A 27963-nucleotide genomic window follows, 5' to 3' on the forward strand; every position below is an offset into this window, starting at 1 on the left:
AACTCTCCTTAACAAGATCTATTTGAATATTGTGCTTGGTTAAGATCTTCCTCAAACTTGACCTCCAATGACTTTATGACTAACTAGCTGAATACCCGTGCTCCGCTACAAATGTGATCGGGCTTGATAAATTGACACTTAACGAGTTTGAAAATTAATAACTAGTTACAATCAGCCTCTCCTCTACCGTTTTCTTCCTCAGGCTAGCCCCACAGAAGCCTCCCCTCTCTATCCCCTTCTCTCCCTCAGGCTTGCCCCATAGATCCTCTCCTCTCCCCTTCTCTCTCTCAGGCTTGCCCCATAGAAGCCTCTCCCCTTCTTTCCCTCAGGCTGGCCCCACAGAAACGTCTCCTATCCTATCCCGCTCTCTCCCTCAGGGTTTCTAGCCCCTTCTCTCCATGAGGCTTGCCCCACAGAAACGTCTCCTATCCTATCCCGCTCTCTCCCTCAGGGTTTCTAGCCCCTTCTCTCCATGAGGCTTGCCCCACAGAAGCCTGTTCTATGCTATCTCATTCTCTCCAGAGTTATTTTCAAGGTGGGAGGAGGAGTAGAACGTCTAACTAATTAGCATCAGAGCGTGTCATTTCAAAAAATTCTTTCTTAGTGAGCACCTAGAAGCCAACAGGAATATATGTGGCCAATTTCAAGTTTGTAGGCTTTATGGTTCTGGACATTTCATGATTAATGCGTGAGTGGTTTTCACTTTTATATATTTAGATTTATTTGGTAACAATTCAAAAGTAGTTTGCTCTTGCCTGCTTCAAACTTTGCTTACATACCAGTACATACATTCAAATCACATTCTGTATTACACGTCAGTGACCCAGACTAAATAAAATTTCTTAAATGAAACTTACAAAGTAGAATTACAATATAGAGCACAAAAAATAAAGCACAAATAAAGATTTTTAAAAATGTACAATCATGTTTGTACTATTTTGCTGTCAGCAGCATGTGAGTTTTACAAGCTGCAAAAATAAACCTTTCAAGTCCCAATTAAGGTTTAGAGATCAAGTTAAATAGAAGACTTAGTTTCTTGCCAAGACTAATGTACAATATTAAACTGCCATCTCAGATATCTATTGATGGTACTTTCCATGCAAGGTCTTGTCTTACCATGGCACTCCTGCTTCACCTTTCCATGTCTACTGCTGCCGTAGGCGTTCTCTCAACAGTTCATCTTTGGGTGCCAACCAGTGGTGAAATCCCAAAATTTTCTCTACCGGTTCTGTGGGCATGGCTTGCTGGGCGTGGCTTGGTGATCATGTGACTGGGTGGGCGTGGCCAACTTGACATCACTCACGTCACTCACTGTTAGAGCCAGGAGATGTCATGGATTGAGTAAAATGTGGTGAAATTCACTTAACAACACTTACTTAGCAACCAAAATTTTGGCCTCATTTTTGGTCATTTATTTATTTATTTGTTTGTTTGTTTTAATTTGTATACCGCCCTTCTCCAGCAGGACTCAGGGCGGTGAATAGCCAGAATAAAACAGAACATACAAAATTTAAAAACAGTTTAAAAATAATTAAATATTTTTGGCCGCAATTTAAAACAACCCAACTAAAATCAATTAAATTTAACCAAAACTGTGGGATCAAGCCAGCCCGGCTAGGTGAAATAAATAAGTTTTCAGGGCCCGACGAAAAGTCCGGAGGTCTGGTATTGTACGTATCTCTGGGGGGAGGTTGTTCCAGAGGGCGAGTCATAAGTCAAGGACTATCTCTGTCTTTCGTTCTCTTTCTCTCTTTCTCCCTTCCTTCCTCTTTTTTTCTTTCTCTTTCTTCTCTCTTTCTTGCCTCTCTCCCTCTTTCTTTCTTCCTTCCTTTCTTGTCTCTCTCTTCCTCTTTCTTCTTTTTCTTTTTTCTTCCCTCTTTTTCTTTTTTTCTTGTCTTTCTCCCTTCCTTCCTCTTTCTTTCTTCCTCTTTCTTCCTCTTTGTTTTTTGTCTCTCTCTCTTTCTTTTCTCTCTCTCTCCCTTTCTTCCTCTTTTTTTTCTTCTCGCCCAAAAGGTGAACGAGCCTCGCCATGTCCCCTCAAGGCAGCTCCTTGGCCGAGTGCAGCGGGTTTCACACACACCTCTCGCTGCCAGCATCGGCCTTACCTTCTAGATCCTCCACTGGCATATTCAGCATGCCCATCATCCCAAGGGAGCCAGCGCATTGGTAAGGCTGATGGGTGGCCCTTGGAGACGCATCTGCTGCTCTGAGGCTGAGAGGGGCGGCAATGGTGGTGGTGCTCTGGGAGGGCAGGCGGATATCCCGGTGCTGCACATGCGGTGTGCCTGCCCTCTCCTGCCGTTCACGTTCACGGCAGGAGAAGGAAAAAAGTGAATGGTGGCACCACGGCAGTGTTCCAGGAGGGCAGGGGGATATCCCAGTGCTGCACATGCAGTACGCCTGCTGCGGCGCTGCCATCCTATTTCATTTTGCGGTGGGAGAAGGAAGAAAGCAAGCGCCGCCACCGTGGCAGAGCTTTGGGGGGGGCAGGTGGATGTTCTGGAACACCGCTGCTGTGGCCGCCCCCACCCCCTCAGCCCCAGCACAGCGGCTGCGTCTCCATCAAGGGCCGGCTACCCACCCACTGGCTGGGCCGGAATAGACACTGACCTCGGAAGGCAAGCAGGCATGGGAGACCGCCGGGAAGGCCACGTGGAAGGGAGGCAAGGATGGCAGGGCTGCGGGGAAGGGAGTAGGCTGCTAGCTCTCTTCCCAGTGGCTGGGCAGCCACAACATGCTTGCCTGCCTTCCACTCGCCCTTCCACTTGCCTGACTTCACAAGCTGGCCACGGGGACACTGGGAAGGTTGCATGGAAGGCAGGCAAGCATGTAGGGGCTGCGGGCCACAGGGAATGAAGTAGAGGAGGCAGGCTGGGATGGTGGGGGGGGGGCAAGAGGAGCTAACTAGGTCATGACTCACAGGCTTACCTGGCAGGCAGATCAGGGCCACTCAGTTGTGGTGCAGCTCTTCAGGCAGGCAAGCTGCAGAGCAGAGATGGGGTAGGGCGTGGCGAGTGAGTGGCGACCAGGCAACCGGTTCGGGAGCGTGACCAGCCAGCTGTCGCTACCGGTTCAGTGACCCAGCCAAATGTCTGCTACCAGTTCGCCCGAACCAGTCGGATTTCACCCCTGGTGCCAACATATTGGTGTACTTGTGGATGCTCTGAGTTTCGTCCAGGACAGTAGCTTTGACACTCACTAGACCCTGCCCACCCTCTTTCTGATTAGTGTACAATTTCTACAAGTTGGGCATGGGGTGGAAACCTCTGTAAATTATGAGGAGCCTTAAGGTATTCACACCAGCAGCTTCCATGTCCTTTGGCCAGCTCACTATACTGGAAAGGTATCTGATAACTAGCAGGGCATATATATTGATGACATGGATCTATCTATTGATCTGGCTGTTCAGAACCTGTCTTATCCTCTGTGGTACTTTGATGTTGCTGTCTTCCTTGCCTCTTCATGGTTCTCATGTGACTGGGATACCAAGGTGCCTGAACTGGCCTGTACACCTGCTACACTGGGAGTTCCACCTCATCATTTGAAACTACTTTCCCTCTTTTGACTACCATCAAGTCACATTTCTCCAATCTGAATGACATCCCAAACTCCTCATTGTAGATCCATGTCAGGTGGAGTTAAGCCTTGATTGCTCCTACCATGACTGGGACCATTTGGCCTTTACTTTCCACATCCTTTCTAGTTCTTCCTTCAGGCCCTGGTACTTATCCAGCTTCTCCTACTCCTTCCTATTGCTATAACTTGGCACTGGTACCTCTATTGCCACTGCTATCTTCTGGTTCTTGTCTATCACAGTGATTGCTTGATTGGTTAGTACTTGTCTATCTTGGATCTGGAAGTCCTACAGCAGGAGTGCCTAACCCCTGGGTTGTGGACTGGTACTGATCCATGGCCTGTTATGAACTGGGCCTTGCAAGTGGCAGGCAAGCAAGCAAAGCTTAATCTGCGCATGCGCGGGATCTAGGTTGCATGTGAAGCCCCCACCCCACCCCCGTGTGTGGAAGAATTATCTCACGAAACTAGTCCCTAGTGCCAGAAAGGTTGGGCACCGCTTTCCTACATGATCTTAGTCCTCTTATTCTCCATGACCTTATGCAGGATCTCCCATTTGGATTTGCGTCTTGTCCATATACTGTGCACATGTTCTTGTTACTTGGTACTTGGTTGTATCATTCAGTATATGCTGTTCCTGCCAGCATCTTACACCCTGCTATTATGTATTAAGACTGTCTTTTAGGCCTCTGCATAATTTGCACCATGAGTCTTATCTAGTGGTGGTAAATCCTTGCTTCTATGGATCTAGTTCTTAGTGCCTGTTCTTGTGCTATGATCAGTGCTTCAGTGCTGCCTTTTAATCCATTTCATATATATAAAATTGAGTGGCATGCTGTCCATGTTTTCTGTTATGAAAGAAATAACCTAAATAATAGTTTCTAGATAAATACTGTCACAGTACTAAAAGCAGCTTATTCAACAATGGGGTGGATAAAACTAAGGAAACTTATTTTGGTAATCTCCAGATGCGATAGATTATATTTTGGCTGGCAATTCTGGGATTCAGTTACATCCAAAGATACAGTATGTGACTAGGAAAAATGTACAAGAAAAAATAAATCACAGAATTAGCCGATACTTTGGAATTGTATTCATTTTTAATCAAATCATTTCTGAAACAATCTTTATTCAAAACCTGATTTTAAAATATAAACATCTGAACATACGGTGAAAAAAAAACAGTCCCTGAAGAGTTGTTTATAAAAAAGAATAAAAATTACAAAAATCCTGGAAAATTAAGCAAGCGAGCCAGAGAAGCTACTATAGAAGAAATGCTAGCATGGTAACAAAAAGAACTTTTTTCAACTATTGAAAAAATAGTTATTTTATTATTAGCAATTATTAAGTTAGCAATTATTTCAGCTACTGACATCATTGATAGCATTACAAGCAAACACCTATAGTGCAATAGTTTGAAATTCTGTGCATTAAAGGACAATTCCAGTTCAATTTTGGAATCCAGGAAATTTATCTTTCAGTGACCTATAGGAATTTCCTTATACAAATTATGATGGGGTTTTTTCTTATGCTTATATATGGGCAACCGGCTTCTGGTTGATTATCTCAATGCATGTGACAATCATTAGCTGTCTAATCTACATAAATAAAAACACATGTATATTCTTATTTATGTCTACTTAGAAGTGTTGGATTGCATACTAGTGAACTGATAGCATCTCCATTGTGTGAAGAGGTAGATCTCAATTTATATATTGTGTAGAACTGCCATCCTACACAAACCATTTTTCCCCCTCTGTTGAGGTACCACAAGCGTACCAATAGGGAATGGTTAATCCTTAGCAGCTTTCCAATAAGTTATTCAACTACTGGCTGTCACAGATTAAAGGGACTGAATTTCTTTGCTTTCTCCTGCTGCTTTATGAACTTGAAAGGCTGCTCCAACTTCATTGTTGGGTACAGATACCACATGACTACTCCAGAGGGATTAATCACCACTGTGAAGTTGGTAGCAATCTTCAGGTCACTGATTATTTCACTGGTGTACACATCCTGTGCCTAGCAAAAACAAAAGCAGATAAATGGATAAATGATATGTGCATCTACTATGGAACTACTCACAAATTCTAGTAGCTGTTCCATAGCAATGTTTTATCCCAATGAAAAATACTAACGCTTATTTGCTGTACAACTTGAATTCTAAAGTCTTAAAATAGTAAATAATCTTGTTACTCCTTCGTCACAAATGAATGGTAGTGTTGGGGGAGGGGATGGAGTTTAGGCTTTATGAGTTATTTTGCTATATATAGTTTTATCACTCCAGAAAATAACATGATTATTAAAGTTTTTTTTAAAGCCAAGATATGGCCATATTAAATTCAATAACATGGGGCAAAATATAAATAAGCAATACTGTGTAGTATTTGAGATTGTCAGCTTGTCATCCCCCCCCTCCCATAAAATGTTTTCAGCAATGGAGAGGAAGACCACATACGGGTGGGTTTTTTACTTACTTCATAGACAGTGTTCGTTGTAAAATTGAGCTGTGCAAGGGAAGTTGTGTAGCGATATGGCATGTCTGTCCTCTGACTGAAGAAAACCAGAGCATTGGCTGAGTGGGAAAGGGGCCGCAGAAATACTTCAATTTGAGATTTCTCCTATAAAATCAGATTGAAAAGCACGTTCTTCTAAAGGCAATCTTTCCCAGGACATAAACAGGAAATGGTGATGTCGTCATATAGGAAAAGACAATTCTTCAACTAAAATTGTTATGAGTTATGGAGCTCCTATTCAATCTAACTCAATTCATAGTGCTGTAATTTGGGCCAAAAACATCACCATATACACACAGGCTTCCTACCATTCTTCCTTACAGATAAATTAAGAAAACAACAGTGACAATGGATCTGCAGTATGCCAAATTGCTGAAAGATAATATATTGTCTCCTAAGCGCCTTAGAAGAGAGGAGCGTGAACGTACAGTAATAAATATCCTTGGCTTGACTAATGATCTTCCCACATAAGGGGGGGTCAAAAAGCAGGAATATACATCCTTGAATTCCAGGGATTCACGCCAGGTTCTCCAGACGCTTGGTATTCATTACCTGAAGGATTCTACGCCCTTGAATTCCCAGGGGATCTTGGTTAATTGTAATCATCAATTTGTTTTGTAGAATTTCTTTGGCACTTTCAGAAATAACACGGAGGTCTGTGGACATGAAAAGAGGAGCAGCCATAATTGTCCATAAAGCCATCTGGGACTTGGACTCTTCAAGGCTCAGACCAAAGTTTCCAATGATTAGCTGCAGAACAAAGAAGAGGTTAACCCAGAGGTGAGTAATAAAGTCAAGAATGAAAGCAAAAGAAAACAAGAGCTGCATATGGACTGGTTTCAAGAGAACTCTTGTTGAATAAAGGTGACTATTTATTATTGTTATTATTATTTTTTATTAATTTATTTACTCATATGCTAAATAAATAAGATAACTAGGTATGTTTACTCAATGCTTCTGATTGGACTAACCTTCCCCAATTTTCTTCTAGAAGAAAGTTTAGGAAATAATATCAAGGCTGACTGAATTCCAATATCCCACTGGGTAAACACAGACATAACTACAGGTAGTCCTTGATTTACAACAGTTTATTTAGTAACTGTTCAAAGTTACAACGTCACTGAAAAAGTGAGTTATGACCATTTTTCACACTTATGGCCATTGTATGACTCCATGGTCACACAATCAAAATTCAAATGCTTGGCAACTGACTCCTATTTATGACAATTGCAGTGTCCTGGGGTCATATGATCACTTTTTGAGACCTTCTGACAAGCAAAGTCAATGGGAAAGACTGATTCACTTAACAACCATGTTACTAACTTAACAACTACAATGATTCACTTAATAACTGTAGCAAGAAAGGTTGTAAAATGGAGCAAAATTCACTTAACAAACATCTCATTTAGCAACAGAAAGTTTGGGCTCAATAGTGCTCATAAGTCAAAGACTACCTGTATTAAGTCCTGCATCCTAGGGATGTCAGTTTCCTAATATAAACATTAGGTACAAAAATTACTAAATTAATGAGGGTAGAAGGGGATAATGAAGCTTTAAAAACTAAAAAAAAATCCATACATAAGCAAAACAAGCTATATTTTCAAAGGACCGCAGGGTATCCAAATCAGTACAATATATAGCTACTTATCCTTTCAATGTAACATGTTTTTGAAAAAATTAGCAATATATGCCTATTTGTATGAATTATTTTACTAATAGAATTCAGGTTTTCTATGGTATTTCTAGTGTAGGTTATACTCACTGAGATTAAAATAACGGGTATGTGCAACAAATTTAAGAATGGGAGCGACATGGCGTTCCCATGTAACACCTCTCCTGCGCAAGCTGCACTGGCTTCCGGTGGTCTTCCTGGTGCGCTTCAACGTTTTGGTTACCACCTTTAGAGCGCTCCATGGCTTAGGACCTGGTTATTTACGGGACCGCCTACTACCACCAATAGCCTCCCACCGGCCGGTACGCTCTCATAGAGAGGGGCTCCTCTGGGTGCCGTCGGCCAAACAATGTCGACTGGCAGCCCCCAGGGGGAGAGCCTTCTCTGTGGGGGCACCTACTAACTGGAACGAGCTCCCCCCGGAGATACGGAGGATCCCAGATCTGTGCACCTTCCGCCGCGCTCTTAAGACCTTTTTATTCCACCAGGCGGGCCTGGCCTAATCTTTTCCCTCTTTTTAATTATGCAAATTTTAATCGGTTTTTAAATGATTGGGGTGTTTTAATTTGTCTGGGCCAAATTGTTTAATTCGATTTTACTTTGTTTTTTAAATTTTGTATCTATGTATTTTACTGTTTGACTGTTCACTGCCCTGAGTCCTTCGGGAGTAGGGTGGTATATAAATCAAATAAATAATAATAATAATAATAAATGTAACACAAATGGCTTGTCTACTTAAATTACCTGCAAGAGTTGAAAACAAGGTGAAAGAACATATAAATTCCTGCCAGCAGTCAACTTCATTAGCTTTTTTCTAGCTTTAGCATTCCAAAGAGAGCCTCTCTCATCCACTTAGCTTTCATATTATCCTCTTCAGCTCAACATTACCATGTCAGGGTCATTCCAATGGCCAGGGCCAGCTGCTGGCTGAAGTACATCCTGATTTGTTGAGAACCATTCCACAATAGAGAGGACACTTTCCCAAGAGTCTTGTATGTCATCATAGTTTCTCCAGAGGTTGCATATATTTGCTAAAAGCGTATAGTTAACCTAAAACAAAACAAATGCATGAAACAGAATAATTACAGTCAGCTTGGCATGATTTATCTTTTGGAAATGATGATCAAATTACATCATTTTGGCTCCTCTGGATGTATTTAATATATAGGGGAAATACTGTATATATTGGAAAGAAGAAAACCTAAGTTAAACGATTAGCTTTAATTACTTTGCTATCCAACTAAAGCAGGGGCGTCAAACTCAACGCCCGCAGGCCAGATTCGGTCCAGGATGTGGTCAGATCCGGCCCGTGGGGCCATCCTGATCTACCCAATTTGAAGAGGAAAGATCGGGCCAGAATGGCTTCAGCCCCGTCTACCCAATGTGAAGAGGAAACATGCCAGCAGTTTGGGGAATGGCATCAAGATGGCCACGCACACCCAGTTGGCCACACCCACCAGGCTGGCCATGCCTGGCCGGTCCAAGGTCTACCACAGCCCTGATGCGGCCCTCAATGAAATTGAGTTTGACACCCCTGAACTAAAGCAACATAGTTGTGTCACCACAGCAAAGAAAAATGGATAGAACTGTTCAAAGGATGTGTTAACAGAGTAACTATCACTCAGAATTACAGTATCACTGTATCACTAATGATTAACAAAATATGTAACATCCAATAGCACTATATTATTATGTAGTACCACATATAGTAGTAATAAGCTTGTTAATAAAAATTACTGCTTCAACCAACTAAAACATTGTGCCAACAGATCTAGATGGATTGATGCTAAACCCCAATACAAGATTAAAGAAGTGTGTCCCTTGCAAATTAAATGAGTGCATTTATGGAACCCATGTCACACCAAATTGTTAAAATGTGATGCAAAACCTTCATTTAAAATTCTGAAGAAGTTCAAGGGACAGAAGCTTTAAGATCAGCCCCATCCTTCCTCAAATACAACTCACTGCAGGTGGAAGTCCCCCTTGATAGGCTGGCCAGCTGCAGGAATAGGCAATGGGATGACCTGTTGCATTCAGGGCCTTGGACATTCTAGGATAACCTTTGGAAAACAAGAATAATTATCCATTTGAGTTAAAGTCATAATTCATTTAAACCAAATTATTTTAGCTGGTTGATGCTTAATGTAATTAATATCCCAAGTCTACATTTGACATCTTAAACAAAGCCAATTAAAATATATTATTTTAGCAGCTTTTGGTGCACTGACAAAAGAAGCAGAACAGAGGAATGCTAAAGCCTTGAACTTTACCTTGGGCCTGTTCATCTGATGATGAGTAGCAACCATCTAGTTTCAGCATGTCCACTCCCCATTGTGCAAACGTTAAAGCATCTTGTTCAGTACAATTTAATGTAGTACCTGGGTAACCTGCACAAGTATGGGTGCCTAGGTCACCATAAATGCCAAGTTTCAGACCCCGTGAATGAACCTGCCAAAATATGTCATGATTTATGAGATCAAGACAGAAGACGCAGGAAAAATATATACAATGGAGGAAACAGTAGAAACATTGTTATTGTTGGTATTGGTGAGCGTCTTTTTTTAATCACTTCCCTCAAAAGTTCATCTTCTCCTCTTCCTCCTCATTTGCAGATTATCTCAACAATTTTAGTTTAAGTTGAAATTGGTTACTGGAAGAGTAGTTACCTAATGAGTAGGGTGTTAAAACTATGAATAACTAGTTAACCAAACAAACTCCCCAAGGATGAACTCTTCTTTTGCAGTATGTAAATTTGTAAAAGTTTCCATCAATGGAAAGATACGAATGTGAACTAGATAGAACACTGATACAGCAATATTTATTATTATTATTATTATTATTATTATTATTATTATTATTATTATTATTATTATTTATTGGATTTATATGCCGCCCTCTCTCCAAAGGACTCAGGGCGCTCACATCAAATGAAACAATCCCAATAAATACAAATTAAAACAGACTAAAACAGACTAAAAACCAATTTAAAACAGTAGACCCCATCAATATTTATTATGTGACAGAATTTTCCCCATTTTATAAGGATTCAAACATTTCTGCTGACTGAGTGGCCAGTTCAAATTGTGCTTCTGCCTATTATTGTATAAGATGACAGACAGAAAAAATTTAAAAGGTATGTTTCATTATTGCTTCTTACTCAATGACCAACCCTTTCTTTTCCAATCTAATCCTTTTCAGATATGTTGGCTTTAAATCCTATCATCCTTATTCAGCACAGCCATTCACTATGCTGGAAATGTGTTAGGAATACTGAAGGTCCAAATATTTGGAGGGTACCAAGCTGGTTGACACAACAGAAAACTGATGAGCTTTTCAAAAATATCCATTGCCAAGGATTATGTTTGAAAACATAGAGTTTGAATTGGAAGAATAATCAAGTGGTTTAGATGCAGAGTTTCTGGCCCAGCAACATGGCCCTCTGGATGTTCCTCACTGGATAACTTAGAGCAGTGGTTCTCAACCTTCCTAATGCCGCGACCCTTTAATACAGTTCCTCATGTTGTGGTGACCCCCAACCAGGGGTGGGTTCTAAATTGTTTTACTATCGGTTCTGTGGGTGTGGCTTATTTTGTGGGCGTGGCTTGGAGGTCATGTGACTGGGTGAGCGTGGCTAGCTGGTCATGTGACCAGGTGGCCATGGCTATGTTTATAGGGACTATTCAGAGGGCTGAAAAAAGTCATTTCTGACAGGTCCTCGCACTTTTGACTGGTCCTCACACTTATGACCATCCTCACATTTATGCCCGTGCAGCATTCTTAACAACCATGTCACTCATTTCACAACTGCTTCTCTTCACCATAGTGATAAGATAGGGCAAAAAACGTAAAATGTGAGGATAGTCGTAAATTCGAGATCTGGTCAAAAGTGCGAGGACCAGTCAAAAATAACTTTTTCAGCCCTCTGAGTAGTCCATATGCACAAACGGACTACCCAGAGGGCTGAAAAAAGTGATTTCTGACAGGTCCTCGCACTTTTGACCGGTCTTCGCACTTATGATTGGTCATCATTTATGCCCATTGTAGCATTCTTAACAACCATGTCACTCATTTCACAACTGCTTCTCTTCACCATGGTGACAAGATAGGGCAAAAACGTAAAATGTGAGGACAGTCGTAAGTTCGAGGACTGGTCAAAAGTGTGAGGATCAGTCAGAAATAACTTTTTCAGCCCTCTGAGTAGTCCATATGCATAAAAGGATGCAGCAATAGAGAGGGATGAAGGAAGGGAAGGGAAATTAGAGTAGGAGTGAGGGTAAGAGAGGGAGGAAGAGAGGAGGAGAAGGAGAAAGGAAGAGGAAGTAGGGAGGAGAAGAAGAGGGGGAGCAAGAAAAAGTAAGAAGGAAAGAAAAGAGAGAGGTGGTAGGTTTGAGGAGAAAGATTGCTGTACAATAAAAAAGATGAAAGGGAAGAAAGCCAACCCCAAACAAATATAAAGATATTAAGATAAAGAATGAATTGTTAAACTTTAAAGAATAAAACAGAACAAATATGAATAAATAGCAATAATTAGAAACACACATACAAACATACAATGTATTTTCTTTTGTAGGAAGTTAGCACCCACCCCTTTCCTGGAAGAGTGAAATGTTTTAGGAAATATGAAAAAGGCAGAATATTATATTTCCCTGGAATAAGCATGTTTTGAAGCAGCTCCCATCTTCCTGCCCCCACCCTTTGTCAATGGGCCATTAAGGCCTGGGCCAGTCTATTCTACATAACAAAAATCTACCTCCTTCAGGCAGAGCCATAGTAGGAATTGCCAAAGATCCAATAAAGATAGGATTAGCCCTCTACCCATCTAGCAACAGAAACTCACATGTGACCTGGGAAGCACATGTGACCATCAGCCAGCAAGGCTAGCTAAGATCCCCACCCCCTGGGAGTCTGACAACCAATCAGGATACTCTTTTGGAGTCCCAAGAAATGCAGAGCCAGAGAGAGCATAAAAACCCGAGGATTTACTGTATCTGCCCTTTTCTGTTCAGGAACGCAAGCCATGTGATCCTGTCCTCCATTAAACCATCTTTCCAAGCAGTCTCCATGTTTCCAGTGTCTTTTTCCCCATTTGGAGCAGAACCTAGAAGGAGATTTCTTCCAACACTTTGAACAGAGTATTTGGCTGGTTCACAAATTTAAACAGTGTTTACTCATTTCAATTAAATTTACAATTTCTATATTTCCTTTTTGCCATATTTATTCCTCATCTATTTTTGTAAAAACCAATATTACCCTTCATCCTCATCTCTAATCTTAATCAAATTCAATTTTTCCCTTCTATTCTATATTATACCCCTTCCCATTGTCATCTATTTTTATATCCATCCTCACATTGGTTAATTATGTAATATTACAGTTGTTTAATATAAATTCAACATTTTAATATAAATCAATTAGTTATATAACTACCTTTTTTGTATATTAATCAATATGAACATGAATATTCCAATTATTTCCATGCAATCCAATTTCTTACAAATCAATTAATTATATTTACCAGTAATAATAAACCAAATAATTTCCCCCATATATTCCTCCAAACCACAACTTAACCATTTCTGCTTTCAACACAATATACAATTAATAGTATCTCAATTATTACAATTCTCTAGTTAAAGAGCTTTTTTTCTTTTGTGTTTTAAAATCTTGAACTCTCCTCTTTTTCCCTAAATTTCCCATTGTTTGCACCTACCTTTTTTGGTGAGGAAAAAGAAAAGAAATCTGCCTGCCTAATTTTCCAACGTTGCAGCAACAGCAAAGCCAACAGCCTGCTTTACTTTCAGTTTCATGTTTCAGCATAGCTAGGGGAAAAAAAATCTGCTCCAGGACTCTTTGCAAGGAAGCCGCAGAGCCCTGAGCAAAACAGCTGAGAGCAAATCAGCTGAGAGTCAGGAGCCGATCTAATCAAGGGCTAATTAGCCTATGCTGAAGCTCCGCGGGCCAATAAAATTACAAAAAAACACCGAACCATTTGTTAAATTGCTGGCTTGCCTGCCCCTCGCCCACCACTATTTATTGGCAATAAATAGTGGTGCGGAGGGGCGGGGCAAGCCAGCAATTTAACAAACAGTTCGGCTGCACCACTGGCTATAGGGCGGCCCTTTGAAGCCCCGCGGCAAGAATTTAAACAGTTTTTTTTCCTCTAGCCATCAGCTGAGACTCCGGAGGCAGAAATAGATTGGGAGTGGGCGGGGTAAACAAACGGCCGGTGATCCAACAGAGCAGAGAGTGAGGGTGAGTGAAGGCGTGGGGGGGGGGCGAGAGAGGGCTTTGGCGACCCCTGTGAAATGGCCGTTCGACTCCCAAAGGGGTTGCGACCCCCAGGTTGAGAACCGCTGACTTAGAGCAAAAGTGCTTTCACTCAGCTCAATTTACTGTACAAATCCCGGTCTATGGCTGAAAATTGGCCAGACCTGAAAAATCTTCTACAGCAATTAAGAACCAAGCCCTTGATCTTTTGGAGAATTCACAAAGTTCCTCTGGAATTTCTCTGGAATGTTGGCTAATGTTTGATCTTTTTTTAAAATCACAGCTGGATCACTTGATCTCACTCTCACCTCAGAAATATTCACTTACATAATCTGCCAGGGCTTTGATCCCTCTGGGAAACCTCTCAGGATCCGGAATCAGATGTCCCATCATATTCCGCTTCTTTGCCATCCAGCAATCATCAATATTCACGTACTCATAGCCCAGCTCCCTCCAACCATCCATTGCCAGACGGTCGGCCATTTCCATGAAGAGAGTCTCACTGTCCCACAAATGGAAAAGCAGTTTATAAGGAAACAAGAACAACAAGCCAAGTGGACAATGCAGAATAGCCATTGGGAACTATCAGCATAAAAATTACTGTTCTGACAATGTCAGGCTTCACACTGCACTGACATAATCTGCCACAGTCATGCAGTAGTTTACTCTCCATAATAGATAAAAAGGTTCATTTCTCTGTCAGGTCCCCACTACCACTCTTTCATACTTAATATTTTGCTGCAATAATCTGGAAGTAAAATTAAAGTAGAGATTCCTACAGTATTATGTTTTCATCAACGCTTTTCTTTATGGACAGGATCCTTTTCTTATTTTTTCTTTAAAATATGCCCCACTCAACCAATGTCACTATGAGAATAAACTAAAAGCTTGTAGGCTGGGCTCTTTTATTGGTTCTTTCAAACAACTACATGTTTGTATACAAGGTAAATTAATTAGTGATTTCCTCATATTTTCATTTTCATTAATATTTTATACAGCAGAACGATTCAGCATTCTTTTCTCAACTATGCACAATGAGAAAATTAAATTACAGTTTGGCAACAAGATTCAGAGAAGCATGAAGACTTTTAGGGGAGGCAGATGCTGCCCTGGAGCTTGACATGTTCTAGGTTTCATGCCATCCCTCATCTTGAATCCCAGGATTTTGAAACTCAGGAACATATCTGGAAAAAGATTGGATTTTGTACCGTTTCCAAGGTTCTTCCACTCACCTGATACAATTATGGGGATCTGCCTTGCAATCAATATTACAACGAAAGCGCTCCCAAGCTAGCCACCCCATTGGAGGCGTTCTCATAAGTCCATTTTCCAAAGCCAGGGAGAAGGCATGGAGTAAAAGAAGGAAGGCAACGCATTTCATGACCATGGATTTGAGGGGTGACCACTGCAAAAGAGATGGGCAGAGTGGGGAGGAAACATAAGGAAATATTCACCCATATCTAATGAAGTTAAATATTTATAAGCTTTCAGTTCCACCTGCACCCTTTTTTCTTTCTTTCACGATATGCAGCAGTGAAATGTTGTAAGAGCCTGGGGGCGCAGCAGACTAATAGCCTGTTATTATCATTCAGCTGCCTGCAATTACTGCTAGTTCGAATCTCCCCAGGCTCAAGGTTGACTCAGCCTTCCATCCTTTCTAAGGTAGGTAAATTGAGGACCCAATTTGTGGGGGCAGTAAGCTGACTTTGTATAAATATACAAAAGTATGAAGGCTATTGCTTAATGCATTGTAAGCCGCCCTGAGTCTCCGGAGAAGGGCGGCATATAAATCAAATTAAAAAAAAAAATGTTGAAATCTTCAATTAGACAGTTACCTTTTTTGCCTTGTACCCGGAAACTAGGATTATCATCTTCAGAACAAACGAACATCTTACACAATCAAAACATGCATATCACCAAGATAAAATTTTATAAATTGTCATTAAGTCCTTGCTCTTTTTTCTTTCCTTTGAGTGAAATTTGATTTTGGTAACTGGCCTGCAATTTTCTTGGCAAGATTTTTGGAAATATTTTGCCATTGCCTTTTTTCTAGGGCTGAGACCCAAGGTCATCCAGCTAGTTTTGTGCCTAAGGTAGGATTAGAATTTACAACCTCTGGTTGCTATCCTGGTGCTTTAACCACTACACCAAATTGACTCTCTCTTGCATATTATTTTAAATCTTATCACTGATTTTAAGAGCACTGTTGATATACCCCACATTTATTTGTTAAAGAAATTTATATAGCTGCTTATCCAAAATAACTCTGGGCAGCAAACAAAATGCAAACACAATACAATAAAACAACCTTTTCAAATAATAAACTACAGCCCTGGTAGAAGCTCACATCCATCTACCAACCACCCTGTGCCAGCTCTGTCTAAATTTACTTTCTAAAACAGTGCCTCAACCAATACTGTTCCATTTCACACTATAATGCCACTAGTTGCCATCAGCACAATGCTCTTTTCTTTGGCTATTTTATCTATAATCCACATGCTCTTTATCGCTCTTATTTGTGATTTAGGTATCTGAGAGTGACCCACCCAATTTGCAGGAGGAATTCAGCAAACTTGTATGACAACAATTGAAAAAGACACTGACTCTGGATTCTACTTACCCTTCCCTGTTTCGCACCACAACACACACACAAGTTCCCAGTGTTGCATTCTGGGACTCATGCTGCTGTTAGAGCAGGATCCTGAAGCACACACAATGATGGAAGCAAAATTACAGACACAGCATTCCTAACTAGCATCTATTACACTACACTTTTATAAAGAAGATGCTGAATCCTCAGGTTCACTAAATTAAGTGCTGTACATCTCTGTGGAGTTCATGAAATGACACAGCCTGGCACTTTGAAAGGCATCAAGTTAGGAAAGTTGGCTTGTGGTAGGATAATTAGCATATAGCAATTCCCAAGTTCACTATCTGACATCTGCTATGAAAGAATCTCAGACAGCACAGCCAGAGGTCTGTGGAGACCTACTTTCAATCATGTGATTATAGTTTTCACTAAGATAAATCTTATGTACTCAGTGTTAAGTAGCTTCCTATGAATAATTTAAACCTTTCTGGGATGTGCAGATGCAGAATCAGGCATAACGCCTGGTTCCACTTCCAACTTGGCAATGATGCATTACATGCAATTTTCTTGTTTGGGATGAAACAGAATTGCAGCACCTGGCCCAGCTGGACCTGGTTATATCTGAATGGGAAACCATTAAGATGGGCTAACCTGAAAGTTAAAAAATCATGAAGGAAGGCAATAGAATTTTTTTTGCAAACTGTTGTCAAATCTATCGCTGTGGCCATGAAATTCCCAGGTATCCATTCTCCACCCCCCCCCTTTCCTTCTGCCCATGGCTGCTGCAAGCCAGCTTCTGCATTTACAAAGAAGCCTTCTTCCGGATGCATCAAGACAGTGGGGGGACATAATTGTGTAAATTCGGTATTTCTATCATTTAATGAAAGCATATTTCATGGATGGCACAAACGGCCCAAATTAATTCAAATCTATAACTGTAATCGTAATCAGTAGGTGCTCTTGGAACAATTAATTCGTTTTTCTGTTCCTTTTCATACACTGCAATCTTTGATCAGACAAAAGAAGAAGAAAAAGACAGTTCCCCATTCCGACCGTAATATCAGCCATCCAAACTTCAAGACACATTCGGGACACTTACGCTATCAGACATTAAGCCGCAACCAGTACTGCATCAGCCGCAAACGAAAGCCTGCAAGTCGGTCGCTTCCCTGCACAAGGCTGCTAATCACGTGCTTCCTTCCTTCCTTCCTTCCACAGATCAGCTGATCCCTTCGATCGCTCCCCCAGTACAGTCGATAAACTGCTGATCTCAGCGCCCCGTCAACTCCGCCACCGCCCTCGCTTTTGTCCCGAGGAGAAGAGGAAGCAGACGCTCCCTGTGACACGTGTACGCGAGCGTCGTTTGAGCTCAGCCCTTTTCACTCTGCGCTGGACGGAACTGAAGTTCATGCGCCGTTTCTCCAAGGGAGGTTTTGGATCGTCCAAGGTTCAGAGTAGTGCCCGTCTCTTTCACGTCTCTTAGCAGAGATGCATCCCCTGTTTATTACTCTAATGGATAAAGAGGGACATTAGGAAAGTGCCTTGCCTCAAAAGTTTTAATTTGCTTGGATGTCTCCTCACAATACAGGACATTCTTCTGATGACACATTTATGAGCTGAAGTGGTCCAAGGTTTACAAAACAAACTAGTAAAAGTGGCTTCAGGTTGCTTTTATGCCTATGCCTGAGGAATTAACATAGCATGAACCAGAGATGCAAGTGTGAATATCCAGTGGTGGCAGGTTAATTACAGAATCCATTCTTCAGATCTCTTTTGTCCCTTTCTGCACTGTTTTAAACTCACCCATCCTCTCCCCCTTTCTAGTAAATATTAGCTATGACAGGTGAGAATATAGAATGAAAAGATGAACTATGTCTGAATAATTAGGCTGGCCTTACTACTTACTACTAGGCACCATGAGATTTCTGTTTCAGCCAAGTACAGGTTTCTTACCATCACTAATTTTCTATTCAATCTCAAATTGTTCCCAAGTGATATTCCAGCTCCAGAAATGCTGGCGTTTTTTAAGAGCATGGCAAGATCAACAGTGGTGGCAAAGGCTCCAGCTTAAATAAAATGACTGATAGCTTAAGTGGGCTTTTTTTGTGTGTCCATGCATGATTGGTACTCTGTGATAGTAATATAATTCAACTGCAGAATGTGTTTGAGCAGCAAGCAGATGTTAGGCAGAGCCTTGAGAGAACCAAAGTATGTCTTAAGACGGGACAGAACACATGACATACCTTATGTTGTACCTACAAACTAGTCTGCTCCCATTAGTGGAAACAAATCCTATTTTAAGGCATTGGAACGTCTCTGCTGAATTTGGGAGGAGGGAGAGCTAGGAGGTGTTGCAGAATTTCTTGGGCCACTACAGGTTGTCTTCTCTCTTTCTAATGAGTTCATTTCAGAGATGGGAAGGGGAAGCCGAGAAGAAACAAAAAGCAATGCCTAATTTCAGTCCACTTTTTTTCATCTTTTTCAAATCCCCCTGCAGCAGCTGTACTTCTCCCTTCTGAACAGGTATGCAATACCTTTCGTTCATTAACTATCGTTCTCGGACTCAGAAAGTCGACTTCATTAATATTTTTAACACGTACTCTCCAGTGCCAGCCCACACTGAGAAGCGTTCCTCAGATATACGACCGACTCACGACGCCCAGCTAAAGCAATCCGCCTCCTAGCAATTGCTTGCGGATCCTGTTTGCTTCCTGACTTCCGTCTGCTTCAGATGTACTCGTGGCCTCGCGATGCCCCCTCGCGGCCGAAAATAAAACTAACGCACTAAAAAAACGCTGGGGTTTATAGGTAGGTAGGACACGAGTAGTCACAACGGGGAGTTACCTCGCCTCTTCCAGGTGATGCGTTGTGGTAGACAAGGAGTTACACTAAGGGGAGGTTGGACGGGGACTGGGGAAGACGAAATTCAAATGCCAGTCAGTGACCAATCTCGCAGGTGACTTGAAATCGCCTCCCAACCGATCTCCTCCGTATTGTCGGAAAAACAAAATGGGAGAGGGAGGGACTCTTATCCGTGACCATGTGTTTTTGGAGGAAAAGTGGGAGTGCATAGAAAAATAAATATCACTTATGTCTCAAATACAGGTTCTCCAAGTGAAAGCAACATTCTTCGGGCTGCGAAGAGAAAACTTCGGCTGACTTGGGAGCTTACCCACCCAATTTATGTTAAATGCAAAGCGATACTACCGCGCAGGAGAGAAAAACGATGGAGCAGCCTTTACTTGTTGACAGACGGCCTGCTTCTTTCGTACTTGGCTTTCAGGACCCCACGAGAAGGGGGGGCTAAAAAGAGGAAAACCTCCCCTCGGGAAGCTATTGGAAAATCTGGATTGCGAAAAAAAAAAACTCCCCCCAGGATAGTGGCAAGATTTGCTTCTGCTCTAATGATCCTACGCTCCGGGTTTTGCCCGAGGACCAGGGCACCGAAACAGGGGAGTCCAGCAGAGGAAGGAGGACACGCGACTGCTTAAGAAAAGCAGGGAGCAGAGAAAGCCGAAGCTAACGTCGTTCTCGGTAGTGGTGTGAACAAGGTACGATTATGGATAAGCATTTTAGGATAGGCCTGTCCCTGAATTTAAAAAAAGGTTTCCAATTCCGTTAATACGGAGATTCCTCTTCACTCCACTTCCACACATTCCTGAACTAACTAGCCTGCCTTTTCCTCTGTGTCATTAAAAGGTTGTGAAAAGGGTTTTCTATCTGAGAGAAAAGGGAAAAAAAGGAAATTTCGAGGGTAATTTTTAGTCTTTGAATGTTCCGTGACTGCCTGAGATGAGGAAGTACACTCCATGACTCTGCTGGAGAAACCATCTATTTGGCCTTCCCCAGGCGCTTGGGAAATTTATTTATCTGAAATGCAGGCTCCACTTATCTGGACAGTCAGCCCAAGTTGGAGAGGGCTGTTCTAGAGCCAGGAGTTGGGTTCATCCTCCTATCTTTACCTGAAGATGCCAGGAATTAAACTTGCAGCCTCTTGCTTACAACACAGTGGCACTTATACTTGGAGCTTGTGCCCTGTAAAACTGAATAGAATAGAAATAGAATAGTTGGAAGGGACCTTGGAGGTCTTCCAACCCCCTACTTGGACAGGAAACCCTACACCACTTCAGACAAATGGTTATCCAACATCATCTTAAAAACTTCCAGTGTTGGAGCATTCACAACTTCTGCAGGCAAGTTGTTCCACTGATTAATTGTTCTAACTGTCAGGAAATTTCTCCTTAGTTCTAAGTTGCTTCTCTCCTTGATTAATTTCCACCCATTGCTTCTTGTCCTACCCTCAGGTGCTTTAGAAAATAGCTTGACTATCTCTTCTTTGTGGCAGCCCCTGAAATATTTGAACACTGCTGTCATGTCACCCCTAGTCCTTCTTTTCAATAAACTAGACATACCCAGTTCCTGCAACCGTTCTTCGTATGTTTTAGCCTCCAGTCCCCTAATCATCTTTGTTGCTCTTCTCTGCACTCTTTCTAGAGTCTCAACATCTTTTTTACATCGTGGCGACCAAAACTGAATGCAGTACTCCAAGTGTGGCCTTACCAAGGCATTATAAAGTGGTATTAACAGTTCATGTGATCTTGATTCTATCCCTCTGTTTATGCAGCCTAGAACTGTGTTGGCTTTTTTGGTAGCTGCTGCACACTGCTGGTTCATATTTAAATGGTTGTCCACTAGGACTCCAAGATCCCTCTCACAGTTACTACTCTTGAGCAAAGTACCACATATATTGTACCTGTGCATTTTGTTTTCCTTGCATAAATGTAGAACCTTACTTTTTTTACCATTGAATTTCATTTTGTTAGATAGCGCCCAATGTTCAAGTCTGTCAAGATCCTTCTGTATCGTAAGCCTGGAGTAACTTCTGGAGTGTTGGCTGTTATTTTTCTTCTTCATTGGTATTGTGCTAGACTGGGTTTTTATAATCTCACTTTTCAAAATTTCCCAAGCTTCTTGAGTTGTTTTCCCCTTGAGGATTCTCATCCATGGAATCTTTCCCAAGCTCTCTCTAATTTTATTGACATTAGCTCTCTTAAAGTCCAAGACTCTAGTTCTACTACTTGTGCTTGCATTATGTTGAATTCCAATATTGCCCCCACTTGCCCCCAAGGTTCCTGTAGCTTCAACACCTTCTGTCATTTCATCTCTGTTAGTGAGAATTAAGTCCAATATGGCTGATCCCCTTGTTCCCTTTTCTACTTTTTGGGAAACAAAGTTGTCTGCTAGGTTTGTTAGGAACCTGTATAACTGCAACAACTTCTTTTGTATCCTCAGGACGGTGCCTTCATCTGATTCCCAGTTCATATCTCAGGCTGCCTTAGGGGGTCCTTGCCGTTAGTGTTTCCACTTTTTCCTGACAGATAGCTAGAATCCCACATGCTTCACCAGTTGTTCCTTTGTGGTGTAGTCAGGGGTAAGATCAGCCTGGCACTTACTGGCCACTTTAGACCGGTGTGGGCATCCCTCTGCTGGCTATTCCTTGGGCATTGTGTTCCATAGTCATTCTGATTTGGGCAATAGGTGAGTCCATTTTTTTCAAACTGGGTTTTATTAAATATTAGATAAAAAATGGTGATCAAGCCCAATACTGTTATGAAAAGCAACCAAAAGGGACTGCTGTTGGATCCAAATATCTAGGGGTAAAGACAGGTCTTAACAGCCTAAAAAGAGCAGAATTGGGGTCTACCAACTTTTTTTTTTTCCAACTTTTCAAAGCATGTTTTCTAATGCTTTGAAAAGCCTCTGCTGATCAGGCAACTCAGCTGGGATTGTCAGAGACTTTTCAAAGCATTTTTTTTACCACCTCTTCGGCCAAGAGGTTGCAGAAAAAAATGCTATGAAAAGTCTATGATGATCCCAGCTGAGCCGCGCGATCATCAGAGGCTTTTTTTTTACCTTTAAAAGCATTTTTTGTTGGAAGAAATTGTAGAAAAAATGCTTTTAAAAGTAAAAAAAAAAAAGCCTCTGCTGATCGTGCAGCTCAGCTGAGCATGTGGGGGGGGGGGGAGGCAGGGATTTTTACTACCAGTTCTCCGAACCACCTGCCGCCATCGCTACCGGATCGGGCGATCCGGTCCGAACTGGGAGCATTTCACTCCTGCTTTTCTCCTTGACTAGTTTCCACCCGTTGCTTCTTGTCCTGCCCTCAGGTGCTTTGGAGAATAGCTTGACTCCCTCTTCTTTGTGGCAGTCCCTCAGATATTGGAACACTGCTATCAGGTCTCCCCTAGTCTTTCTTTTCATCAGACTAGACATATCCAGTTCCTGCAACAATTCTTCATAAGTTTTAGCCTCCAGTCCCCTAATCATCTATGTTGCTCTTCTCTGCACCCTTTCTAGAGTCTCAACATCTTTTTTACATCATGGCGACCAAAATTGAATGCAGTATTCCAAGTGTGGCCTTACCAAGGCATTATAAAGTGGTATTAACAGTTCACGTGATCTTGATTCTATCCCTCTGTTTATGCAGCCCAGAACTGTGTTGGCTTTTTTGGTAGCTGCTGCACACTGCTGGCTCATATCTAAATGGTTGTCCACTAGGACTCCAAGATCCCTCTCACAGTTACTACTATTGAGCAAGCTCCATAGAGTTTGCTACTTTATAAATATCCACAATAAGATCCTTAGAAAGGAAGGTTAAACAACAGACAGGAGCATCCGCTGGAAAGTGGGTGTTAAAAGTGGTGTGCATGATGACATGATTGAAGCCCTGCCTCTTTTTAATAGATCATGTTTGGGGTGCACATAAAAAGAGTCATGCCTTTGCCTGCACGGTTGTGATGGCCATCTGCATATAATCACCCCAAATGGCAATCAGTATTTTAAAGCAATAGTTCATATGTGTATGCATAGTTTTATATTCAGTTTTATCTGGATTAATAATACGCATCATGTGATAATTCAGTACATTTCTTCTCATTCTGTTCTGGAAGGCAGATATTACTACAATGAAACTCAATGAACGTAGCGTGGTACATTATGCCACATGTGACTCTCCAGCCGATCATACTGGCTTTCTGTGCAAGCGAATGGAGCGCCATCACCACAACCATCATGTCCCCTCTTACCAGCGCCGCTGGTTCATTCTCAAGGGCAACTTGCTGTTCTACTTTGAAGAGCGGGAGACCCAGACCCCCCTGGGTCTCATTGTGTTAGAGGGATGCACAGTGGAACTATGCGAAGCTGCTGAGGAATTTGCTTTTGCCATCCGCTTTGATAGCAGTGGTGGCAAATCTTATGTGTTGGTTGCCGACTGCCAAGTTGCCATGGAGGCTTGGGTGAAGGCACTTTCACGGGCCAGCTTTGATTATATGAGGCTAGTAGTCAAGGAACTAGAGAAACAGCTGGAAGATGCTCAGAGGAGCTTAGCTGCTAGCCATAAATCACCAAAGAAACTGTCTTCAGGCCGCAAAAGGCATTTATCAAATCCCATGATGATATCCATTCAAGAGCATCCTGTCATCTTGGAGAATGGTTACTCCACATGGGACAGTAGTTGCACTCATGCAGAAATGGCAAGTTCTGATCTCAGTGAAGGATTTCTGAAGCCCCCACCTTTACCACCTCGTCGAAAACTGATAGGCAGTGCTGTAGGTGGAGCATTTTTGGCTGGGTCTGCCTCTGCCACACAGGAAAGTCCAGTATCTCCAGAGACTACCTGCTTCTCAAAGTTGCATAATTGGTATGGTCAGGAAATTGCAGAGGTGAGAAGAGAGTGGATGGAAAGAAAGAAGACAGTAGAAATAGGAACACATTGAAGAAAATGCATTTTGCAGGACTGAAGAGAAATGGACCTTAAGGTAGGTTTCTGCAAGCCCCCTTGAATCTATAAGTGATTCTCATATGGCTGGAAAGGACCTTGGGGGTCTTATAGTACAACACCCTGCCCAAGACAGGAGTCCTTATTTTACTTTCAGGTTTTACTCCTAGTTTATAAAATCTAAGAAACACCATTATTGCATCTTCCAGACTGGATGATTAATTCAAGTCTGCTTTCTATTATTTATTGCCACTACATGTTATTGCCAGGAATTTTAAAAACAGCATACTCTTAATTATGCACCATTCAGAATTCAAGAAGATATTTTTAAGAAATTGCTGTATCAGCTCAAAAGAATGTTCCAGAACTTTATTTCAGAAAGTCTACTTCTTGATGCAAGAGAAGAATCCATGTGTCATTTCCTCCTTTTTGCTCCATGTAGTACTATTAATTGTATTTCATCTGTATATTGTAGCTATTTTGATAGCTGCTGGAACAGTATAGTAGTGAGTTGGCTTAATTACTCATTAGAAAAAACAGATCATACAATTTATACGTTATATTTTAATTATAGGCTTTTCATATACTTTAGATTTTCATGCAGAAGGACAAAGCTGTGAAAAGTTGCTTCCTTAAGACCATCTCAAGAATTTATAGTCAATATATATATATATATATTATTCAGGAACTTCCATCTCATAAGAGTCAAATGCAACACTGGGCAGCCCTCATAAAACGTAAGAACAGTATATGATTCATAGTCATACCTTAGGTATGCCTTTAGCTGACCTTACTTGTGCTTTTTCTATCTTTTGGAACTTAATCTTCATATACAGACATTGAATTAAAACAGTTTGTTGGCACTGAAAAAATTGACATATGACAGTGGTGGGTTGCCCCCGGTTCATACTGGTTCACAAGAACCAGTAGTAAAACCGGCGGGAAGCTCCACCCACCGACCCCGACGTCATCAGGAAGCTTCTGCGCATGTGCAGAAGCACAAGCATGCACGCGCGAGTGAATTGAGCATGCGCATGCAGCCCCATTGCGAACTGGTAGTAAAGGTAAGTACAACCCACCCCTGAAATATGACTGTTTTTCACACCAACCCCGTTGCAGTATCCCCAAGGCCACATGATCAAAATTCAGACCCTTGGCAACTGACTCATATTTATGACAGTTCCAGTATCCTGGGGTCACATGATCACCTTTTGTGACTTTCTGACAAACAAAGTCAGTGGGGAAGTAAGATTCACTTAACAAGCACATTACTAACTTAACAAGTGCAGTGATTCACTTAACTGTGGCAAACAAGGTAAAATGGGGCAAAACTCATTTAACAACTGTCTTGCTTACCAACAGAAATTTTGGGGTCAATTGTAATAAATCAAGGATTACGTATACTAACACAAAAGGCAGAAAAAGCACAAGTAAGATTACCCAAGCAACACAATCTAGATATCAAAAGCCAAATAACAGCAGCTGCTCTCAAATTGTTAATGTAATGTGTGATAATCTAATCATCCCTCAATATCACTTTTATACAATAGTTTCCTAAGACTCGACTAAATGTATTTGTTGCTTTTGGTACTTTGTTCTAGTTCCATCCATAATATTGCTACAGATTAATGACAAATATTCATCCAAACCAATCTTACATAATTTCATGTGATTATGAGTTTAATTTAGTGTTCAGCATTCATAATCTATTATTCTGCTGCTTTCTGGTTGTGGAGGCCCATTCACAATTTAATGGCCTACATTTATGACCTTGAACATAACTAATTATTGAATTAATGAAACAAGAATTATTTATTACCTTACAGATTAATACAGCATTAGTAATAGCCAGCAGTTATATACTTACCAGTAGTTTACTGGTCATTTGCAATAATCTAATTAAGATTATTATTTCAGAAAGAAAAAGAATTATCTTGACTGCTCAGTAAGATAAAACTAAATTGCCATGATACCTACTCGTAAAATTAAGTTCGGGGAATTGTATGAATTACTTTATGTGACTTATACCTGGTTCATTTTTTCCTCCAGTAGTTTTGATCACAACCAATAACACTGTTATTAGTAGTTTAAAAAAAGCATGCTAAATTGTATAATAAAGCTAATAACCTCCTATAACATTCTGGTAATGTTATATTACATATACATTGCATGTTATTTTAAATAAAATGTGTTTTATAAATTGCATTTTATCCAAAATAGGAAGATACAATATTATTTCATAATTATTTGTGGCTCAAACTTAATTATTTTTTTAAAGCAGTGTACACTTACTTTATACTTTCCAGAAGGGTGTCTATCTTAACCCAAAGAAAAGTATGTTACATTGGAAACAAATTTATGAATTGCACAGATTTTCATGAATCATGTTTTACTTTATTTACACAAAAATATGAAATAATAAATGTGTTGGTTTTAAAAGTATTGAGAAAACTTTTTACTTTAGAGTTGAAAATTTATCAAAATTATACATTTGTAAAAGAATAAAGAAACTTAACAGTCTGTGGCCCGTAAGAAAAAGAGAGGTCACCAATGCCTCTCAGCTGTTCCCCCCAAGCAACTGGCATTTAGAAATAGCATATAGATTGTCATGTGGCAGTCTCTGATAATTTATCTTTGCCTTATCATGGAAGGCCATCACATTTTGTAGTGATTCCCAAAATTGCAGTTTTATTCTTTATTGATATACTTTTGGTAAAGTTATCACTTTCTGTTTTTATCTTCTTGTTTGGAATGGGAGGGTGCGTCTACATGCTGTTTGTGCTGCTCTTATCAGTTTAGCTTCTGCACATTCCTATGCCCTTATCTAAACTTGATGATTGAATTGACTTTTCTCCAGCTCAACCACAGTATAAGAAGAATTGCTGTAATGGAATTTTTTTTACAGTAGGCATGTTGGAGCTCTTGAGAAGGAACTTTTCACTAAAAGGGAACTTCTGTTTGCCTGTTTCTAGATACTCCCTCCACCACCACCACTGTCACTGGGAGGTTCAGCAGCTATCTAATAGCTAGGATTTCACCAATCCTTTATGCAGAGAAAAAGGGCCTTGCTGGCTTCAACCTCCCATCACAGTGGAAGTACAGCAAAAGTCTCTAACCTCTAGTCCATGGACTGGCACCAGTCCGTGGCATACCAGGAACTGGGCTGCGCAAACAAGTGAAGCCCCATCTGTGGGATGCAGGCAGCACACGAAACCACGACCCCTCCAGTCCACAGAAAAATCTCTCTCCATGGAACCAGTCCCTGGTACCCAAAAGGTTGGGGGCCACTGTAGTATGGAACATGAAGCATGTGAAGTGAGCATTGGTTGAATGTCCAATCATGGAACCATTTATTTATTGGACAGATAACAGAATGCTTGCAGCAAAGTTGGCAGCAAGGTAGGCTTTAAAATTTTCAAAGGGAATTTGGGGAACAAAACAGGGTGAAAGTGCACCTTGAAGAATTAGAAGGGTTAGCTGACTTTAAAGTGGAAAGCAGGTCTTTTCTTTGTAGTACAGGGTTAATTTGGACTGGAACTGGCCAGAAGCTGCAAAGAAAATACAATAAAAC

General features: G+C 41.2%; 2 protein-coding genes across 9 annotated transcripts; one reads left to right on the forward strand and one right to left on the reverse strand.

Annotated features, from left to right (window-relative positions):
* Window positions 1-4654: 4654 nt before the first annotated feature.
* Window positions 4655-19613, reverse strand: NAGA (alpha-N-acetylgalactosaminidase). Of its 2 annotated transcripts, XM_034403660.3 has the most exons (10): window positions 19460-19613; window positions 17715-18124; window positions 15258-15430; window positions 14353-14527; window positions 10029-10206; window positions 9724-9818; window positions 8647-8808; window positions 6639-6836; window positions 6048-6191; window positions 4655-5592 (listed from the first exon to the last, which is right to left on the reverse strand). In XM_034403660.3, the coding sequence occupies exons 2-10, from the start codon at window positions 17724-17726 to the stop codon at window positions 5410-5412; spliced, it is 1320 nt and encodes a 439-aa protein (XP_034259551.2). In that variant the 5' UTR covers window positions 17727-18124; window positions 19460-19613; the 3' UTR covers window positions 4655-5409. The 2 variants fall into 2 exon arrangements, with proteins under 2 accessions (XP_034259551.2, XP_034259552.2); XM_034403661.3 differs by lacking the exons at window positions 17715-18124; window positions 19460-19613 and adding an exon at window positions 16646-16766.
* PHETA2 (PH domain containing endocytic trafficking adaptor 2) lies at window positions 18969-26834 on the forward strand. Of its 7 annotated transcripts, XM_034403663.3 has the most exons (4): window positions 19026-19138; window positions 19223-19423; window positions 19721-20166; window positions 23566-26834. In XM_034403663.3, exon 4 carries the CDS (start codon window positions 23581-23583, stop codon window positions 24388-24390), a length of 810 nt encoding a protein of 269 aa, XP_034259554.1. In that variant the 5' UTR covers window positions 19026-19138; window positions 19223-19423; window positions 19721-20166; window positions 23566-23580; the 3' UTR covers window positions 24391-26834. The 7 variants fall into 7 exon arrangements, with proteins under 7 accessions (XP_087729262.1, XP_034259554.1, XP_087729260.1 ...); XM_087873136.1 differs by lacking the exon at window positions 19223-19423 and having other exon boundaries at window positions 18969-19138; window positions 23570-26834; XM_087873134.1 differs by lacking the exon at window positions 19026-19138 and having other exon boundaries at window positions 19288-19423; window positions 23570-26834.
* Window positions 26835-27963: the final 1129 nt, after the last annotated feature.

The sequence above is a fragment of the Pantherophis guttatus genome, chromosome 7 (assembly GCF_059756535.1).
Source record: "Pantherophis guttatus breed Tessera chromosome 7, ASM5975653v1, whole genome shotgun sequence".
Taxonomy (NCBI): Eukaryota; Metazoa; Chordata; class Lepidosauria; order Squamata; family Colubridae; genus Pantherophis; species Pantherophis guttatus.